Raw genomic sequence first — 19150 nt, 5'->3', positions numbered from 1 at the left:
ACAATGGTGAGATTTTCCTGCGAGTTTGTGTCTCTGCCCCTCCCACAATGGTGAGATTTCCCCCCTTCGCAACCAATTTACCCCGAGAGTGGCAGAGATACCTTCTGCTTCCGGTACGTCGCTGTAAGATGGGCTCGAAGAATCACAGTCCGCTAACTCTTCCATGTCAGAAATGGAGCCATCCTTTTCAGAAGAGTTCAAATCGAATGCCAAACTTTCCTCCGTTTCTTCCATTTCACCGAGTGAACCTGAAATAATAATAAAAAACAAAACAAAAAACAATTGTATATTAAAAGAGTAGAATTATAATGTATTATTACAGAATTATTATAGAATTATAATGTATTATTACAGAATTATTATAGAATTATAATGTATGTCAAAGCAAAAGAAAAAAAAGAAAAAAATTTAGCAGATCTCTGCAATACATACAACATCCCTCCATGTTTTATCCATTTACACGGGTTGCAGTACAGAACAAGAACTGGTGATGTGCCAGAAATAAGGTGAGCGCCAATGTTCTTCTTTGAAAAGGAAAACACAGCTCCTAAACATGTGGTGTCAGCCCTCCTCACCTCATTTCCATAACCCCTCCTCCATATTTCCATAACCCCTCCCCATCATCTCCTCCCCCACTCAACCCCCCCCCCTTCTATTTTAATAGCCCTTCCTCCTCGTCTCCCCCTCGCCCACCTTCTCCTTATCAATTTCCGCTCCCTATTTCTATAAACCCTCTCCCTCATCTCCATACCCCTCCTCACCTCATTTCCATAACCCCTCCTCCCTATTTCCATAACCCCCTCCCCATCATCTCCTCCCCCACTCAACCCCCCCCCTTCTATTTTAATAGCCCATCCTCCTTGCCCCCCCCCCACCTTCTCCTTATCAATTTTCCCTCCCTATTTCTATAAACCCTCTCCCTCATCTCCATAACCCCTCCTCCCTATTTCCATAACCCCTCCCCCTCATCTCCTCCCCTACTCACCCCCCCCTTCCATTTTAATAGCCCTTCCTCCTTATTCCATCCCCCCCTGCATGCACGCCTTGTCCTCATCAATGTCACCTCCCTATTTCTATAAACCCTCCCCCTCATCTGCATATCCCTCCTCATTTCCATAACTCCTCCTTATTTCCCTATTATTTCCCTAACCCCTCCTCATCATCATCTCATCCCCTGCTAATTTCCATAGCCCCTTCTCCCCATTTCTTTAACCCCTCCACATCTCCCCCCCCCCTTTCCATCTCCATAAGGCCTCCTCCTCATCTTCCCACCCATTTACATCACCCCTCAACTCCTCCATATACACAGGTAGAGAGTACAGGAAGTAATCAGCTCATGGGATTTCTGGCAGGATCCACTGGTATTTCTTGCACTTATTGAACAGATATAAGAATGCATTTTCAATAGTATATCTGCAGAGAGCAAATAACAGAAGTTTATTGTTAGGGTTTTCATTTACTTATAGCGGAGTTCTGCTTAAAAAATTCAAAGTCAGCAGCTACAAATACTGCAGCTGCCGACCTTTAATAATCGGACCCTTACCTGTCCCAAGGTCCAGCAATGTGGGGGACCGAAGCCCCGCTCCTCTCCCCCTCCTCTCTTCGGTGCCGGCATTGTAACTGTGGGCCACTGTGCATGCACGAGCCGCACGCCGCGACTGCCCGGGCAATCAACTGGGACATGTGACATGTCCCAGATGATTGCCGAAAGGGAGGGGGGAGAGGTGATCTTCCTTCCGGCGCCACAGTACACCGGGAGGAAGTGGGAGCTGGGAACTGAGGGTATCCACTCCCCCCCCAAAAAAAATTACATGCCAAATGTGGCATGTCAGGGGGTCCATTTTTGGGTGGAACTCCACATTAATGGAAAAAATACTCTGAGACCCAAAATGACATGCAATTTATAACATGAGATTTCCCCACAGTAGTTTGTGTCTCTGCCCCTCCCACAATAGTGACATTTCTCTGCAGTGGTTTGTGTCTCTGCCCCTCCCACAATGGTGAGATTTCCCTGCAGTTGTTTGTGTCTCTGCCCCTCCCACAATGGTGAGATTTCCTAAAAGTAGTTTGTGTCTCTGCCCCTCCCACAATGGTGAGATTTCATATAGTAGTTTGTGTCTCTGCCCCTCCCACAATGGTGAAATTTCCTCCAGTATTTGGTGCCTGGTCACTCTCAACAATGTCATAATAAATTCTCTGTGGGATGCCATATTGAATTGTTAAAGGCAGAGTTCAGCGATTCTGACATTTAAAGCTTTCTGCATTCTGCACGGTATGAATTTCTATATTTTTAAAAAGGAAAAGCAATACAACGTGTCCGCCTGTTCCATCACACTGCGATAGGAAGAACAGTCAAAGGATCCGACCTCGCCATTGTAATGGATGGACAGATTCCGCACAAAGACTAGGGCTGCAACTAACAATTATTTTTATAATCGATTAGTTGGCTAATTATCATTTTGATTAACAAATTCATCGGATAATAACCTTAAAAAAAAAAAAAAAAAAAAAAGTGTGGTGCATAATTTAGTTAATATGTAAAGTTAAAAAAAAAAAAAAAGCAATTTTCTTAAATCTCTCTATGCAGGGGTAAATATAATAATATAATAATATTTATTTTTTATAATATAAAATAATAAATAACCAACTATATGGATAGGGGGCAAAATCTCTAATCCACTCTGAGAATAACAGACAGAAGAGATATACTTAAAAAAGGGGGTAATGCCACGCTTGGTAAAAAACAGCATGCAGCAGCTGAACACTATAACCCAGATATAAGGTATAAAGTAAATGTGTAGAAAAAAGGGCAGGGCTAGAAGAGATATACTGTATATACTATTAGAGGAGAGATATACTATATATACTATTAGTGGAGAGATATACTGTATATACTATTAGAGGAGAGATATACTATATATACTATTAGAGGAGAGATATACTGTATATACTAGTAGAGGAGAGATATACTGTATATACCAGGGGTGTCCAAACTTTTTTCAAAGAGGGCCAGATTTGATGAAGTGAACATGCTCGAGGGCCGACCATTTTGTCTGGCATTCTTTAAACCATTAAAATTCGGTCTAAGTGTGTTCATCCGAGCACTAATACACGGCCCAACAAGAATTCTCTTGCCTTTGTGCTGTGTGTGGTGAACAGATGAGCTCGGGTGTGTTATTTGGATATACTGTATTTTATCGGCTTATACCACACACCTTAACTTTAAAAAGGAAGTCTCAGGAAAAAAATTAAAATAAAAAAAATCTTACATTTTAAATAAAAACATGTGAAGCAAAATAAGGGTCAGTGCCCATCTGCAGCCCCCAGCGTATTGCCATGAATGCAGCCCCCAGCGTATTGCCATGAATGCAGCCCCCAGCGTATTGCCATGAATGCAGCCCCCAGAGTATTGCCATGAATGCAGCCCCCAGAGTATTGCCATGAATGCAGCCCCCAGAGTATTGCCATGAATGCAGCCCCCAGAGTATTGCCATGAATGCAGCCCCCACCGTATTGCCATGAATGCAGCCTCCACCGTATTGCCATGAATGCAGCCTCCAGAGTATTGCCATGAATGCAGCCCCCACCGTATTGCCATGAATGCAGCCTCCACCGTATTGCCATGAATGCAGCCCCCAGAGTATTGCCATGAATGCAGCCCCCAGAGTATTGCCATGAATGCAGCCTCCAGCGTATTGCCATGAATGCAGCCTCCAGCGTATTGCCATGAATGCAGCCCCCAGCGTATTGCCATGAATGCAGCCCCCAATGAATGCAGCCCCCACATTGCCAGGAATGCAGCCCCCACATTGCCAGGAATGCAGCCCCCACATTGCCATGAATGCAGCCCCCATATTGCCATGAATGCAGCCCCCATATTGCCATGAATGCAGCCCACACATTTTCATGAATGCAGACTCGCCATTACCATCAGTGCAGCCTGATTCATGTCCTCTGCAGCCTTGGAGGAGACAGGGAGGGGGCGGGATGAGCGCCGACAGACATACAGGAGAAACTCCTGTTTCTATCGATGGCCTCTTTAATTGAAAGTCCCGCCTCCTGTGATGGACAAAACGGTTGTCCAATGGCAGCGCAGGACGGGACTTCCTTTTACACAGGACGCTGTCCTGTATCCAAGGCACTCGTCCCGCCCCCTCCATGGCAGCCAGCACATCTATCTTTTGTGGCCCCCGGCGATCGGGGATTCGTTGGGGGCCACAAAAGATATATATGGGAACATGACCAGACGGGCCGTCCGAAACCGGAATGCGGGCCGCGATTGGCCCGCGGGCCGGACTTTGGACATGCCTGGTATATACTATTAGAGGTGGAATCTGGTAAATATCAGACTCGGGGATCACATTTTTTATTTAAAGAAAAAAAATTTAAAGACTGTTTTGCCAATTTTCAGACACAACTGTATATATATTATATTATCTGCTGGCCATACAAAAACAATGTCATTTTAATAACGTTCGCTTAATTTTCTAATCCTTAGTGGGGTCAAATCGACATTCGTTTTCGACCACAATGACAGGAAAATTCGAAGGAGCAGAATAGAAAACTTCTTTGGTCAAAGGAATTTTCAGACAATGTATTTGTTTTTAGTTCAGAAATTCCATTCATTTTAAAACTGAATGTTAAAAGCAAGTTCAATTTTCAAACGACATTCTTTCATTCAGCAAAAGCACAAAGATTTTTCATTTTAATATTCTCGTCCGAAAATCGATACGTGTGTGGCCAGCATAAAGCTCGGTTCACACCTATGCATTTTGCTTTTGATTCGTTTCTACAGTGTGTTTTGCACACGCAATTTAGCTGTGATTTGCGTTTGGCCCAAAAAAAGCATTAAGAAAAAGGCAAATTTGTTGTTGGGCAGATAAATAACGCAAATTGCTGCAAAAACGCACTACATGATTTTCTGCAGCTTCTCCATTGAAGTCTATTGAACCAAAACTGTTTTGCGTTGAAAAACGTTCTTGACCTTTTTCAAATACGCAATGGCTGAAAAAAAGAATACATGTGACCGTGTCCCATAGGAAACCATGTTAAATGGACTGTAGTGTGTTTCTGCAAAAAGCACCAAAAAAACGCATAGGTGCGATCCAGTCCTAAGATGTTTAGCAGCAGCAGCATGCTTTTTTTTGTATCATCTTTCATAATGGGGGTTAAAAATAAAATGAACCCTTTATAGTACAAAAAGAGCAAATAATCGCTACTATAAGGGGTTCACTTATACTGTGAAATAGTAAAAGTAATAATAATAATAATAATATATATATATATATATATATACACACACACACATACCCAGAACTAGGATTTATGGGCATTATAATTAGGAGTCAGACGTGAAGCTATATGAAGGGTTAAAGGGAGATAGAAATCTTTTATATTAAAGTAGTACTAAAAACTTTTTTTTTTTTGCACGGATACAAAAACCTTGAATTGCGAGAATAATTTTTTCCAGAAACATGCTTGTAATCCAAAATCACTTGTATATCAAAGCAAATTTCCCCATAAGAAATAATGGAAGCTCAAATAATTCGTTCCACAACCATTTATTCATAAATCCTTCAGTTTATAGTCTATATAAAAACATTACAGCAGGGATATGCAATTAACGGACCTCCAGTTGTTGCAGAACTACAAGTCCCATGAGGCATAGCAAGACTGACAGCCACAAGCATGACACCCAGAGGCATGATGGGACTTGTAGTTTTGCAACATCTGGAGGTCCGCTAATTGCATATCCCTGCATTATAGCAATGTGATAGGTTGTTTAACCATAAAATGTCCATCCACAAAATGAAAGCCTCCACAAGGGGATTGGAAGCAAAATCCAGCAGGAGCTCCAGAGTATAAAAGAGAAGAGCCTCTAATGCCCTGTACACATGAGCAGTTTTCCCGCCGGGAATAAACGCTGAAGGTTTTTCTGATGGAATTCCGCTGAAACTGTCCAATCGTCAAGAACGCGGTGACGTATGACAGGACTAGAAAAAGGAAGTTCAATAGCCAGTAGCCAATAGCTTCTGTCTCGTACTTTCTTCAGCGCATCCATTGTTTTTGGCCCATCGGAACAGCATACAGACGAGCGGTTTTCCCAAAAGGAATTGGTTCCATCTGAAAAATTTAGAACATGTTCCATTTCTAGGTCCATCAGAATTTTCGGGGAAAAAAAAAAGTCTGATGGGGCATACACAGGATCGGAATATACGATGAAAAGATTCTGTCTGATTTTTTTCTGTTGGACATTCCGCTCGTGTGTACGCGGCATAGTTACTAACGTACTGTGTAGCAGTAAGTTACTAAATGTTGTACCTTCATTAAATGTAACAATATTGCTACACTTATAGGCGCCTCTCTTCTCTTTTATACTCAGTTACTAGAGCTGGGCGATCTTCTCCAAAAAAAAAAAACTAGATTCACGATTCAAATCAAGTTTTTTTTTATGGACACCACGCCGGTCCTGAGGAGTTGCGGGCAGGAGTTATTAGGCGAGGCCGCGGCTTCAGCTTAGTCCGCGGTGTCAGCGCCGGTCCTGGTGAAAAAAAAAAAAAAAATCGATTTGCTGAAATTTTGAATCAATTTGACCCCTCAACTCGATTCAAGATTTAAACCGATTTCCAGCTCTATCAGTTACATGACGCTACTTGTATATCAAGTCAAAATTTCTTACAAAATTTTGCTTGTCTTGAAAAACGCTCTCAATCCAAGTTACTCTCAAACCAAGGTTTTACTGTATTATCATTTTAAATGTAATGAACAATATTGGTAAAAGTTTAACTTTAAATGTAATTGTAATGCCTTCAACGCTTCTGGCTCCTCCCGCCTTCAGAGCTTCAGAGTTCCCTATAACAAGCTGCAAAGTAAAGTACAGAGTGCCCCCATAACAAGCTACAAAGTACAGAGTGCCCCTATAGCGAGGTAAAAAAAACTTCTGACTTTAGAACCACTCACTTCCTGCCGAGGACTACATGTCCCATGATGCATTGCTCCTCACACATTCACAAGTTCTCAGGCACTTGCTGACATGTATGGATGGTGTACTGAGCTGTATGTGTGCTGCACTGTAATACCTGATATGTAAACAAATAATGCATTCTGTAGTCAGGCCAACTACTCGGCTGGCCGATTAATCGATTATGAAAATACTTGACAACTATTTTCATAATCGATTAATCGATTCGTTGTTTCGGCCCTAACAGACACAATTCTACTCACTTCGATCGATATCATATTTTACACCCAAAACCTCAGCGAGTGCAGGCTGGAGTCAGGAGCGACGGCTGCGCTATAAAAAAAAATATTGTCACTCCGCAAAGGTTTTTGGGACATGACAGGGACGGCGCGCGGGTTGCCAGCAGACCTCAGAGGCTCCCTGACTTCAGGCATGTATATTTACGCAGTGAGAACAAAGGCCTTATAATCTATACATAGCGAACAACAATGAGCGTGGAGAAAGGAACCGCCGGAACCAGCGCGGGTGAATTTTCTAATTCTGCTAATTTCAGTTCCAGCACAATTAAAGTCTGTGCTGATAATGCTCAGAAACAATCAGCGGCTAACAAATCGCTTCTCTCCTCTTGTAAATGTAACGTCGTTAAGCTAATTCCTTCGTTCACGCCTGCACGGCTTCTGGGTGTCTGATAAAATTAACCCTTTGCGGCTCCGGTCACATGATCAGAGAGGATTCAAACGCCTTCTCGGAAAATCCAACCGATGCAGGAAAAAAAAAAAAAGTTTGTGAGCCCTTAGGAATGAGAAGGATCTCTGCATGAAAGGCTGCGATTTTATGTTCACACGTTACAGGCTGGAATTCATGCTTCCTCAACCCTTATGAGTGTATTAGGTGCAAGGAAGGGTTCTCAAACCATTATGGTCCCACCACTGTGTTTCACAGTTGGGATGAAGATTTAGCATTGGTGTGCAACGTTTTAACCATACATACATTTGCGCACTTTTAAGCTGGCCCTGCATGGACCGAAATTCGACTGGTTCCTGCTGAACTGGCAGAATTTCAATCCACTTGTGGCCATTCCCATTCACAAGATGTCGATCTATCAATAAACTTCTCATGAACTGGCTTATTGGGAAATATCTGCTTGATCAGCACATGCAGCCAATCAGCTGCAGCACTGATCAGTGTATTCTGATGGCAGGAGTCCAGCTGCCAGAATACAATGACACAGCGGGGAGGATTTTGCATCCACCTCGAAGACGTAGATTTGGATATTGGTCATGTATGGCCAGCTTCAGCAAGAAGTCCCACATCTGTTTTATTTAGCCTTCTCCTCCCATAATGGCGAGATTTCCCCAAGTAGTTTGTGTCTCTGCCCCTCCCACAATGGCGAGATTTCCCCAAGTAGTTTGTGTCTCTGCCCCTCCCACAATAAAGTAATTGTCCTGCAGTAGTTTATAAACATTTCCAAGTAAAAATCATAAAAAATCAAAGAAAAAAAAAGTAAAAAAAAAAAAAAATTCCTAATTATTTGTTTTGATGTGATTGGGCAGTTTTCATTCCATTGAACCGGACTTGGGTTACACAATGATTCAGCTAACATAAAATAGAATACCGATTTCTCAGTGCTATGGGGAAAGTGATAAAAAAAAAAAAATTCCACCCAACCTTCATGATACATATTACTCCGCCCCCTGCGCAGCCAACAACCAATGCTGGAATCTGCTGTCCCGCTTACCAATACCTTAGTTGGCTGTACAGAGCCCATATATAATAATAATAAAAAAAAATATTTATAATAATAATAAAAGAATTATATATAATATTAATATATATATATATATATATATATATATATATAACAAATACACATTAAAACAAAAAAATAAAATAAAAAGTCCATGTAGTTCAAGCAGTATAAGAAAAATCAAAAAAAAAAAGAATAAATATATATAAACTTGCCATATACAGAACATCCCTGGAGGATAGCAATAAAACTCGAATGCCCCATACACACGGTCGGACATTCCAACCACCACAAAATCCATCAGATTTTTTCCAACTGATTTTGGCCGAAACTTGTGTTGCATACACATGGTCGCACAAAGTTGTCAGTAAATCCGATCGTTCAGAACGAGGTGACATCAAACACGTACGTTGGGACTATAAATGGGTCAGTAGCCAATAGCTACAGCCGTGTTTTCAACCACCCCCATATCAAATGTTCTCTAAAAGAGCGATTCTAATGCGGACCAAAGCAAGTGTGAATGGGCCCTTATGCCCCATACACACGGTCAGATTTTCCGACAACATGATCCGATCGCACATTTTCCAACGGAAAATCCGACCGCGTGTATGGGGCATAAGGGCCCATTCACACTTGCTTTGGTCCGCATTAGAATCGCTCTTTTAGAGAACATTTGATATGGGGGTGGTTGAAAACACGGCTCAACCATGAGATTTTACCGCCCCACAAACACAAGTTTGAACCTAGTCTCAACATGCTTTGGAAATTTTAGACACCATGGATGCCCATTATCAGGCCTATCGTGTTAGCATGCATTTTTACGCGTTTGCACTGCATTAAATAACGTGTTTTAGATGCCTTCTCTGTGTTGGTTTTCTATTGCATGGATTCTTGTACTATCATCTCGGCTAGCGGCGCTTTCTAAACGCATCTTGAACACATTTGTAGCACGTTTACATTCACATGAATGGAGGCGTTTGAGGAACGGTAACGCCAACCGATCGCTACAGGTCAGATATATTTTGACGCGATGCAACGCAAACCATGAATGATCCGAAACAGAAGAATTGATCGTACGCAGAAATGCTGGAAAATTCCGCCACGGCCAGCCGTCTATTCGCTTCTCAGAGGCTGAAACAAGCTAATCTTTCACCATCGTTGCGCGGCTGCCCGAGTGGTGGTGGATCCCAGGAACCCCCCCTATTCTAATCGCAGTCAGCGTTACGCTTGCAGCAGAGTGCGGCTCTACTATGTAGCGCAGCAGGACCATCCGAGAAGCGGACGGGTTAATTAGCATTTGACAAAAGCAACATTTTCACACCCCGTCTAGATTCCGCCGCGGGAACAGCATGCATGAAAACTGCCCTCGCAGGCTAATGGAAGCGCCCCGGTTAAGGAACAAAGGATCTTTTCAGCTAACTTTAAATTCTCTCTCTGATAAGCATCTGAGATCAAACGCCAGCCATTCAGCCCGAGATCAATGCAACGAATTTAGTCTTCTGCCAGACGGGAAAAAAAAAATGTATAAAAAAGATTTAAAAGGAAATATGGTGATTTGTGACCCAAATTTCATCTTATTCCCCCCCCCCCCCCCCCCCCCCTCGGTTCTCCTGTCACTGACATTGCTGGCCCAAAGAGCTGACAATCCAACACCGCTATCGAATGGGCTAATTGGAAGCAAGATAAACAGATGAAATATCTGAAACGGCTACAACCAATTAGCATAAGCGTTTATTCTCAGACATAAGAAATGCAAATGTTATACCCAACACCCTCCCAAGCTGAGTGCCTGTGCTTAAAGTGCAACAAAATCCAATTACTATAAATTGGGAAGGGGGGGGGGGTCTTTTAAATCTGCAGCTTTCATTAAATCAATCCCTGGTGGTCTTGCCAGGAAGGTCACTTCCTGTTATAGGGTGACAACACTCTGTCACTGTCTCCAAATTGCGCTCCTGTGTTGTCACCCTGTTACATGTTGAGACCTTACATGCGGCCCGCAGTGATCACTATCTGGAAGCTGGTCCAGAGTAATGATGTGAAGCCAATGAGAGAACGACAGCATGCAGTCATGAAGTGGCTGGAAGAGGTTGTAGGAGATCAGCAGCACCCAGATGGAAGATGTGTATGATACCACACAAATTACCGCACATGTGCCTGGCAGCTAAAGCGGCAGAGGAGGTAGAAGTTGCAGCTGCTTCATGAAAGGTGCTGAGGGAATACCGCTCTTCCAAAACCATCCACAACTTACGCCTGGCTTTGATTTCTATACAGCCACTGTAAGGAGTTTCCCTAGGGTAGTCTTGGCACCCCCAGATGTTTTGGAACTACATTTCCCATGATGCTCATGCACTCTGCAGTCATGGGAAATGTAGTTCCAAAACATCTGGGGTGCCAAGGTTCGCCATCACTGCCCTGAGTGAATGACCTTGCATGGCTTAGTCAGAGCCCAGACTTAAATCCCACTGAAGACAGCAGTCCAAAAACGATCACCATCAAATTTAACTGAACTTTTTGCAAAGAAGAGTGGGCAAATATTGCAAAGAAGTCTAGATACCCCAACAGACTAATGCCCCATACACACGATCGGAAATTCCGCCAGCAAACGTCCGATGTGAGCTTTTGGTTGGAAATTCCGACCGTGTGTATGCTCCATCTGACTTTTGCTGGCGGAATTCCCGACAGCAAAAGATTGAGAGCATGTTCTCTATCTTTCGGTCGGAAAAAGTTCCGATCAGAAATTCTGATAGTCTGGACCAATTCTGACACGCAAAATTCCTAAGCATGTTCGGAAACAATTCGACGCATACTCGGAAGCATTGAACTTCATTTTCTCGGCTCGTCGTAGTGTTGTACATCGCCACGTTCTTGACAGTCGAAAGTTCAGAGAACTTTTGTGTGAGCGTGTGTGTGCAAGCCAAGCTTGAGTGGAATTCCATCGGAAAAACCATCCCAAGTTTTTTCTGAGGGAAAATCCGCTTGTGTGTACGGGGCATAAGGCCCCGTTCACACCTGAGAGATTTTATGTTTGAAGAAAGTAGCTCTAAAAACGCACAACAAGCCAAATCCCATTAATTTCAATGGTCCCTGTTCACATATGAGGTTTCTGTCGCCCTGAAGCAAAACGTCTGTCGCTCAAAAAGTACATGAGCTTCTTTTTGGCAGATTACAAGCATTTTTGGGCCCACGGACTTCAATAGAAACGCCTGCCTTGAGCGTTTTACGAGCGTTCTAGGAGTGTTTTCTGCTCAGATAGCAGCTATCAACCCCTAATTTCCTTCCCCTCTCCTCCTCCTAGTGCTTTCTATTAGCTAAACAAAAATGCCTGAAGCTGTAAAATGCTTGTAATACACTTCTAAACCTCTTGTAAAAAGCTGCAAAACACTTTTAAAAATGCCTAAAAAAAAATCAGGTGTGAATTGAGACTAAAGGCTGTAATTAAAAGAGGAGTGCCACCTTAAAAAAAAAAAAAAATATTAAAAGTCAGCAGATACAAATACTGCAGCTGCTGACTTTTAATAAATGGACACTCACCTGTCCAGGGTGCCCGCGATGTCGGCAGCAGATGACGAGCAATCGCTCATCTCTCGGCTGTTCCCGCCCCCATCCTCGGTCAGGGAATCAGGAAGACAAGAGCTGCAGCTTCACTGCCCGATTCCCTACTGCGCATGCGCGAGTCGCGCTGAGCATCTTCACTGGTCCCCGTTGTGTTCTGGGAACTGTGTGTTTCCCAGAACACAATGGGGGGCGGGCATCTGTGGCTAGCTATTCCTGGAAGTGGGTGCAGATACCTGGATTATACAGGTATCTGCTCCCCCCTCCCCCCTGAAAGGTGCTAATTGTGGCACCGGAGAGGGGGGAGGAATCCGATGAGCGTGGTGGAACTCCGCTTTAAAGCAAAATGTGGTTCAACAAAATACTGAGACAAAAGGGGGGTGATCCTTTTTCCAACTCTGATTCTGTTTTTGATTTGTTTTTTCTGACATGTTGGTGTTACATGTTTCACTTGTATGTTATAAGTTGCACTGAGTAAATAAAGTTGGATAAAACAAAAACTGTCTGTCTTCATTTCAAGCTGCAAAGCAACAAAGTGTGATTATTTTAAAGGGGTGTGATTCTTTTGTATACCCACTGTATATATTTTACCTAATACACATTAACGCATGACCTGCCCCATTCACACTTCAGCTGAGCGTCCTTGGTGATTTTCTATACTTTTTTCTTTTTTTTTTTCAGGTTCTGCAGTTATAGTCTATTGGGGCCAAATGCACAACCCCACGACAAAGGAAGCTCCTGTGCTTTTTCAAACTAGCTTCCAGCAACACTGCGCTCGGGTGAAAACGGGCCCCACTGAAGCGCTTCAGCTGAAGCTTTAAAAAACGCAAATTAAACCTCTCAGGTGTAAATGAAGCCTAAAATGAACAGCACCACACATATACAGGAGCTGGCAAGGCATTAGTGTTACAGGGCAGCATAATGCACATCCCATGCATTGTGGGGTCTACGTGCCCTTGTTCTGCTGTTCGCTCCACACTGGCTTCTGGACGATGGTGGACCATGCCTGGGTAATGTGTTGAAACTACCACTTGTAGTCTCCAATACCATGTGACAGGTTGACAACACAGGAGTACAATTGGAAACAGGGACAGAGAGGTGTCACCCTACAACAGGAAGTGCCTGAACAAGGAAGGCAGGGCCACCAGGGATTCTATGGTGTTAAATCAGTTTTTGTCCCTTTGGAATGTGCTGGTAGCTGTACAGTGGCGCACCGCAATAGGCTGGTATAAAAGGTGATAAATGTTCCAGTCGGAACTCCCGCCAGCATTGCCTGGCCCCTAAATGACTCTTTTTTTGTACAGGATAAGAAAGGGAAAAATGGAAAAGAAATATAAAAAATAAAAAATAAAAAGAAATTAAAGTTTTAAGGAAACTCAGAAAAAAAAACAGAACACATGAATGGCGGCCGATATTCCAGACATGGTGGCTGGTGGTGCGCAGGGGTCTGAGAGGCAGAGGGGGGAGGGATGGGGGCAGACAGTAGGCCTGTGGCAGACTCCATACACGTGGATGGCTAGCACTTATCACCTCCTGCAGACATCCTCCGGCAGCGCGATCTGTCTCTTCTTCATTAAGCAAATGCGCTGGGATGGGAATGAAAACATAATAGCCATTTGATTTGCCGAGAGATATTTTGCATATTGGTTTGTCGCTGATAGCAGAATTTCATCAGCGTCCTTTTTCATGGTTTAAAAATGGAATTACTCATCTGGCCAGTGAAATGCGGAGAGGGGGGAGATGAACAATCCCCCCCATCAGCATTGCCAAGGCCATTAAACAAAATCACTGCCTATTATCTGCTCATTGTTAAAGGGGTGACATGGAACAAACCCTCCCCCCACCCCCAATTCCCTCTAAAGTACCGGAATCCTGGGACCTCATTCTAGGAGATAAGACCCCATTAACTCATTAGAGTCTGAAAATTTTCACTTTGTAACTGTCAGGCCGCGTACACACGGGCGGATTGTCTGGCCAACTAAGTTCGTCAGACAATCCGACGGACAGTCCGTCCTACTTTTGAATGAACGGACTTGACCACACACGATGAACAGACAGTCCGCTGAAAGCTTGCGTGATGACGTGTACAGCGCGTACGACGGGACTAGAAATACGACGTCCAATACACTGCAATGCAATCTTCGGCGTGTAAATCCTTTCTGAGCATGCGCCATACTTAGTCCGTCCAACTTGCCTACACACGAGCGGACTGTCCGCTGAAACCAAGTTTGGACGGACAAAATTACGGAAATTCCGAAAGACTTAGTCCGCCAGACTGTCCGCTGAAAAAGTCCGCTGAAGCCCACACACGAGCGGATTGTCCGCTGAAACACGTTTCAGCGGACTAAGTTGGACAGACAGTCCGCCCGTGTGTACGCGGCCTCACACTGCACTCTGCTCCTACCAACTGCCAAGGCATTCCAGACTCGGGAATAATCCTTCATAAGGGAGATCGGTCCAATTTAAATTCAGTGTGCAAAGTAATGAGTCAGTGTGCCCCTTCCAGTTATTAATTAGCCTAGGAAAAAAGTCACTGACTAAAGATCAAAAATTAAGTTTTAATTGTGGAAAAATTGTAACACCTCAAATCAATTTTTCTGGCAACATTTACCAAAAAAGATAAAAATGACCTTCAAGATGAATTCAGACAGTGGAAGAAACGTTTCTCCTTACATTAGCGGTATGGAAAGTCCCCAAGTTATCATATGTCACCATATGTCACCAACAGTGTGACCTCTTTGCCAAGGAAAGCCCATGAAGAACTCACATGGCTTCAACAAAATGACAATTTTACCAACCAACTAAAAACATTAGGTCTAGGCCAACCAGCTTAGCACAACTAATTTGTCCTATCAACTCCTCACCATGATCTAACCAACTGGTTGATTCAAACTTATTGGCCTATGGGATAGTCTAGACCAGGGGTCTCCAAACTGCGGTCCTTTCCTAGCCTTTATCCAGTCCTTGGGGCACTATTCTTGCCAATTATACGAGACAATATTCCTCCCACGAAACCATTATTTCTTTCAATAATACCAAAGATGGGGCACTGCTCTTGACTACAAACCCCAAGGCCATGTTTATTTTCACTGATGCTGGGCCTGGGACATTTCCTATCCTCACTGACCACAATCCAGCCTCCCAAAGCCTGAAAGGCAGTAAACTGACTCTGTTTATAGACAATCTAGAATCAATATTTCTTAATTTAGTGAAATTTGCATGCATTGGATATTGGCAGATCCAAGGACATTGATAGAACATCTATATCTGTGCTCTAAGCAGGTGCTATGCTCTACTGTACGCAACAAAGGCACCCAGTCAGGTCCCTAATTATTGGCCTAATTCATGACTCCTGGAGGGCCAGCTCTCTAGGCATGATGACTTGCAGGCTTTTGACCTTAGTAAGGGACAATATAGATGGTTGACCAACCTATCTACAGTAAAATCGGGCAGCACTGCACCTGTCTGGTCACTGAGGAGTTAAATCTGATAACCGCGCTGACAGAGGACAGCGGCGGCGGGTTGAGGGTTTGGGGAGAGGAGACAGGAGGCACAAAGAACGTGGGGGGAATCCACGGTTCAAAGGACAAAAGGATTCCGAGCGATTGTTTAAGCGCTTCGCCCAATTTGAAGTCTGTATTAACTTCTTTCAACAGTGAAATAATAAACCGTTTCTGAAATGCTCCTCGTTTATCCAGTAAATTAAAAAAAAAAAAAAAAAGTGGTTTAAAGAGAAAGAATTCAAGGCTGGCAAGTGATAGAGCGGGCCGTATCAGAGCACAGGCATGCAGACAAGAGCACAGTGATAAGGGGAGACGATAACAGATAGAAAATAGTAACACATCCCAACTTTCCCACCAGCCTGCAGATCATGGGAGGATGGAGCATGGGCGGGGAGCGGCAATGACCCCTTCCCTCTAAGTTCTGCTTCACTTATCCTCAGCACCCCGCTTCTCTGCACCTTAATCACAGCCGCCAAATACTACTCAAGGTCAGGTTAAGGCCAGTGCTAAGGGACCATAACTCCCAGGATTCTCTTCTACTAGAGCAGAAGTACAAATGTTTGCTGGCCATGAATGTATTGATTAGATGGATCCATGAAATGATTGTATCATTATTCTTATCGAATTCAGTTATTGTGAATTGTGAGGCACTGCTGTTGAGCATTTTTGATTGTTAGAGTTGGTGGACTCTATACCATTACTCCTATAGGAGCTTGTTGGAAATACTATTTGAAAACCATGGCCATAAAATGGAGCACAAAAAGGTATGAAATCTAAATTTTACAAATATTAGCTTATAAAAACATTTTGAAGTGATGACCAGTTGCCTCCCCAAAGACACGGCTTGACCAGTTGCCTCCCCAAAGACACGGCTTGACCAGTTGCCTCCCCAAAGACACGGCTTGACCAGTTGCCTCCCCAAAGACACGGCTTGACCAGTTGCCTCCCCAAAGACACGGCTTGACCAGTTGCCTCCCCAAAGACACGGCTTGACCAGTTGCCTCCCCAAAGACACGGCTTGACCAGTTGCCTCCCCAAAGACACGGCTTGACCAGTTGCCTCCCCAAAGACACGGCTTGACCAGTTGCCTCCCCAAAGACACGGCTTGACCAGTTGCCTCCCCAAAGACACGGCTTGACCAGTTGCCTCCCCAAAGACACGGCTTGACCAGTTGCCTCCCCAAAGACACGGCTTGACCAGTTGCCTCCCCAAAGACACGGCTTGACCAGTTGCCTCCCTAAAGATACGGCTTGACCAGAGGTCTCCATAAAGTCATGGCCTGACCAGAGGTCTCCATAAGGACATAAACTGACCAGTGGTCTCCATAAAGATATTGCATGATCAGTTGTGTCCACAGAGACATGGCTTGACCAATTGTCTCCACAAAAGACATGGCTTGACCAATTGTCTCCACAAAAGACATGGCTTGACCAATTGTCTCCACAAAAGACATGGCTTGACCAATTGTCTCCACAAAAGACATGGCTTGACCAATTGTCTCCACAAAAGACATGGCTTGACCAACTGTCTCCACAAAAGACATGGCTTGACCAACTGTCTCCACAAAAGACATGGTTTGACCAATTGTCTCCACAAAAGACATGGCTTGACCAATTGTCTCCACAAAAGACATGGCTTGACCAATTGTCTCCACAAAAGACATGGCTTGATCAATTGTCTCCACAAAGAAATGGCTTGACCAGCTGTCACTACAATGACATGTCTTGACCAGTGGTCTCCATATCGACATGGTTTGAGAAGTTTAGTATAAAGAAATCTGAGTGCACAGGGCCCTGACCTCAATTCTACCGAGCATCTTTGAGATGAAATGGATTCTACCGAGCATCTTTGAGATGAAATGGAGCGGCAATCGTGTGCCAGGTCTTCTCATCCATCACAGGTAATTGATCTCACAAATGGGAACATATTTCCACAGACAGCATCCAAACTCTTGCAGAAAGTGATCCCAGAAAAATGGAGGCCGCTATAGTCACAAAGAAAGCCCAACTTCATATAAGTGGCCATGAGGGGAGAGGGGCAACTCCATATTAATATTCATGGTTTTTGGAATATAGGTGTAATGGTTAGGTGTCCACCAACTTTTGGTCACCATGTGTACTTATCCCTTGAAGGAAATATGGGGATTGCTATTGCTGACCACCGTCTGATATGAAATCAGTATTCTTGATCTATTTACTTGTCTTTACCTTCTTGGTCAATTGGCCATCTTTGTAAACGGCTGCTTGGTGATTTTGCTTACCCACTGACTGTCCTTATCTTGTAGTCTTGTGTCTACTTACACAGTGTGTTCTACCCATACATCTGAGTGCACACTTACACTATGGAGAGGGGAACAGCAAAGCACAATCACTGCACTGTACTACTACTAAGAAGAAAGCAAAGCGTGCATCTGTTATGAAGAAATATAACTCCCCCCCATGTACACAACTGCAACGTGAACTTGAAATTAAAAAAGGTATCCCATTTCAAAAGTTTTTTGTTTTTAGTTTTGGATGGAATATGGAAGGGTTTTAACCCATCAGGGCTTTTACTGCTTGTATAGAACTTAGAGCATCAAACCTTCTGCTCAAGAGTCCATAGTGCTTCATTACTATCACAGGTAACGACAGCGGGTTACAAAAAGGGCCAAAATCCCCTTTATCGGGGCTTAAAACAATGCAGCAAAAAGTATCTACTGTACTTAAAATATAGCTCCAAGAAAAGATTTCCAGCAGAAGCAGTTTACAGATTATAATGCCTGTATCAGTGGCCAAGTGATGTGTTATTATTGCTGTCTGTGTCCCCGCAAGGGGGGATTCCCCCTTTCTATTTATCCTTGTGTCACCAAGACAGAAAGAGTTCAAAATTTACAGGAAGGAAGGAAATATCCTTGAATAGAGACCTTTGTTCTGGTCACAGTTCTCAAGGAGGAGATTTTCCTTCTTTATGGAGATATGTCCTCTTAATTCCTGATGTGTTTCAAGGACAGGAAGTGAAGGAAAATCTCCCCAATGACAAATCAATAAATATAAATGGCAGGGGGTCTAGCTGTTCCCAATTCTGTTTTTTTTTTAGCCTAACCCCCTCTAATCCTGGGAAGCTGTCTCACTAAAGCCTAATATGCACCATTTGTTTTCATTCCCCCTCCAACACCGCTGGATTGAAGGAAAAAAAAATGAACAGCTAAGGAGGAGCGGCTGTACTAACAATCCGATGTTAGTGCAACGGTCTCCTTTGCTGTGCTATTGTGTTCTGACAGGGGGTGCCCCCCCCCCTAGCCAAAACACTCCAGTCATCGCGCTTAGCCATTGGCCAGGAGCCTTTGACCTTTTTCGGTCATGAGCCTTGTCGGTTCGGATGCCATACACATGGGCCAAACGCCAGCTG

General features: G+C 43.7%; 1 protein-coding gene across 2 annotated transcripts in view; it reads right to left on the bottom strand.

Annotated features, from left to right (window-relative positions):
* Window positions 1-19150, bottom strand: part of ZFPM1 (zinc finger protein, FOG family member 1) — a 163198-nt gene that overhangs the window by 71482 nt on the left and 72566 nt on the right. For both annotated transcript variants that reach the window (XM_077453368.1, XM_077453370.1), the window contains exon 2: window positions 102-248. In XM_077453368.1, coding sequence (XP_077309494.1) covers window positions 102-248 — 147 coding nt within the window. The remainder of the gene's footprint in view (window positions 1-101; window positions 249-19150) is intronic.

This window comes from Lithobates pipiens, unplaced genomic scaffold (assembly GCF_037356315.1).
Source record: "Lithobates pipiens isolate NorthernLeopardFrog02 unplaced genomic scaffold, aLitPip1_a1.2 Scaffold_10, whole genome shotgun sequence".
NCBI classification, from domain to species: Eukaryota; Metazoa; Chordata; class Amphibia; order Anura; family Ranidae; genus Lithobates; species Lithobates pipiens.
Note: the sequence above shows the minus strand (reverse complement) of the source record. Positions and strands in the feature narration are given on the sequence as shown.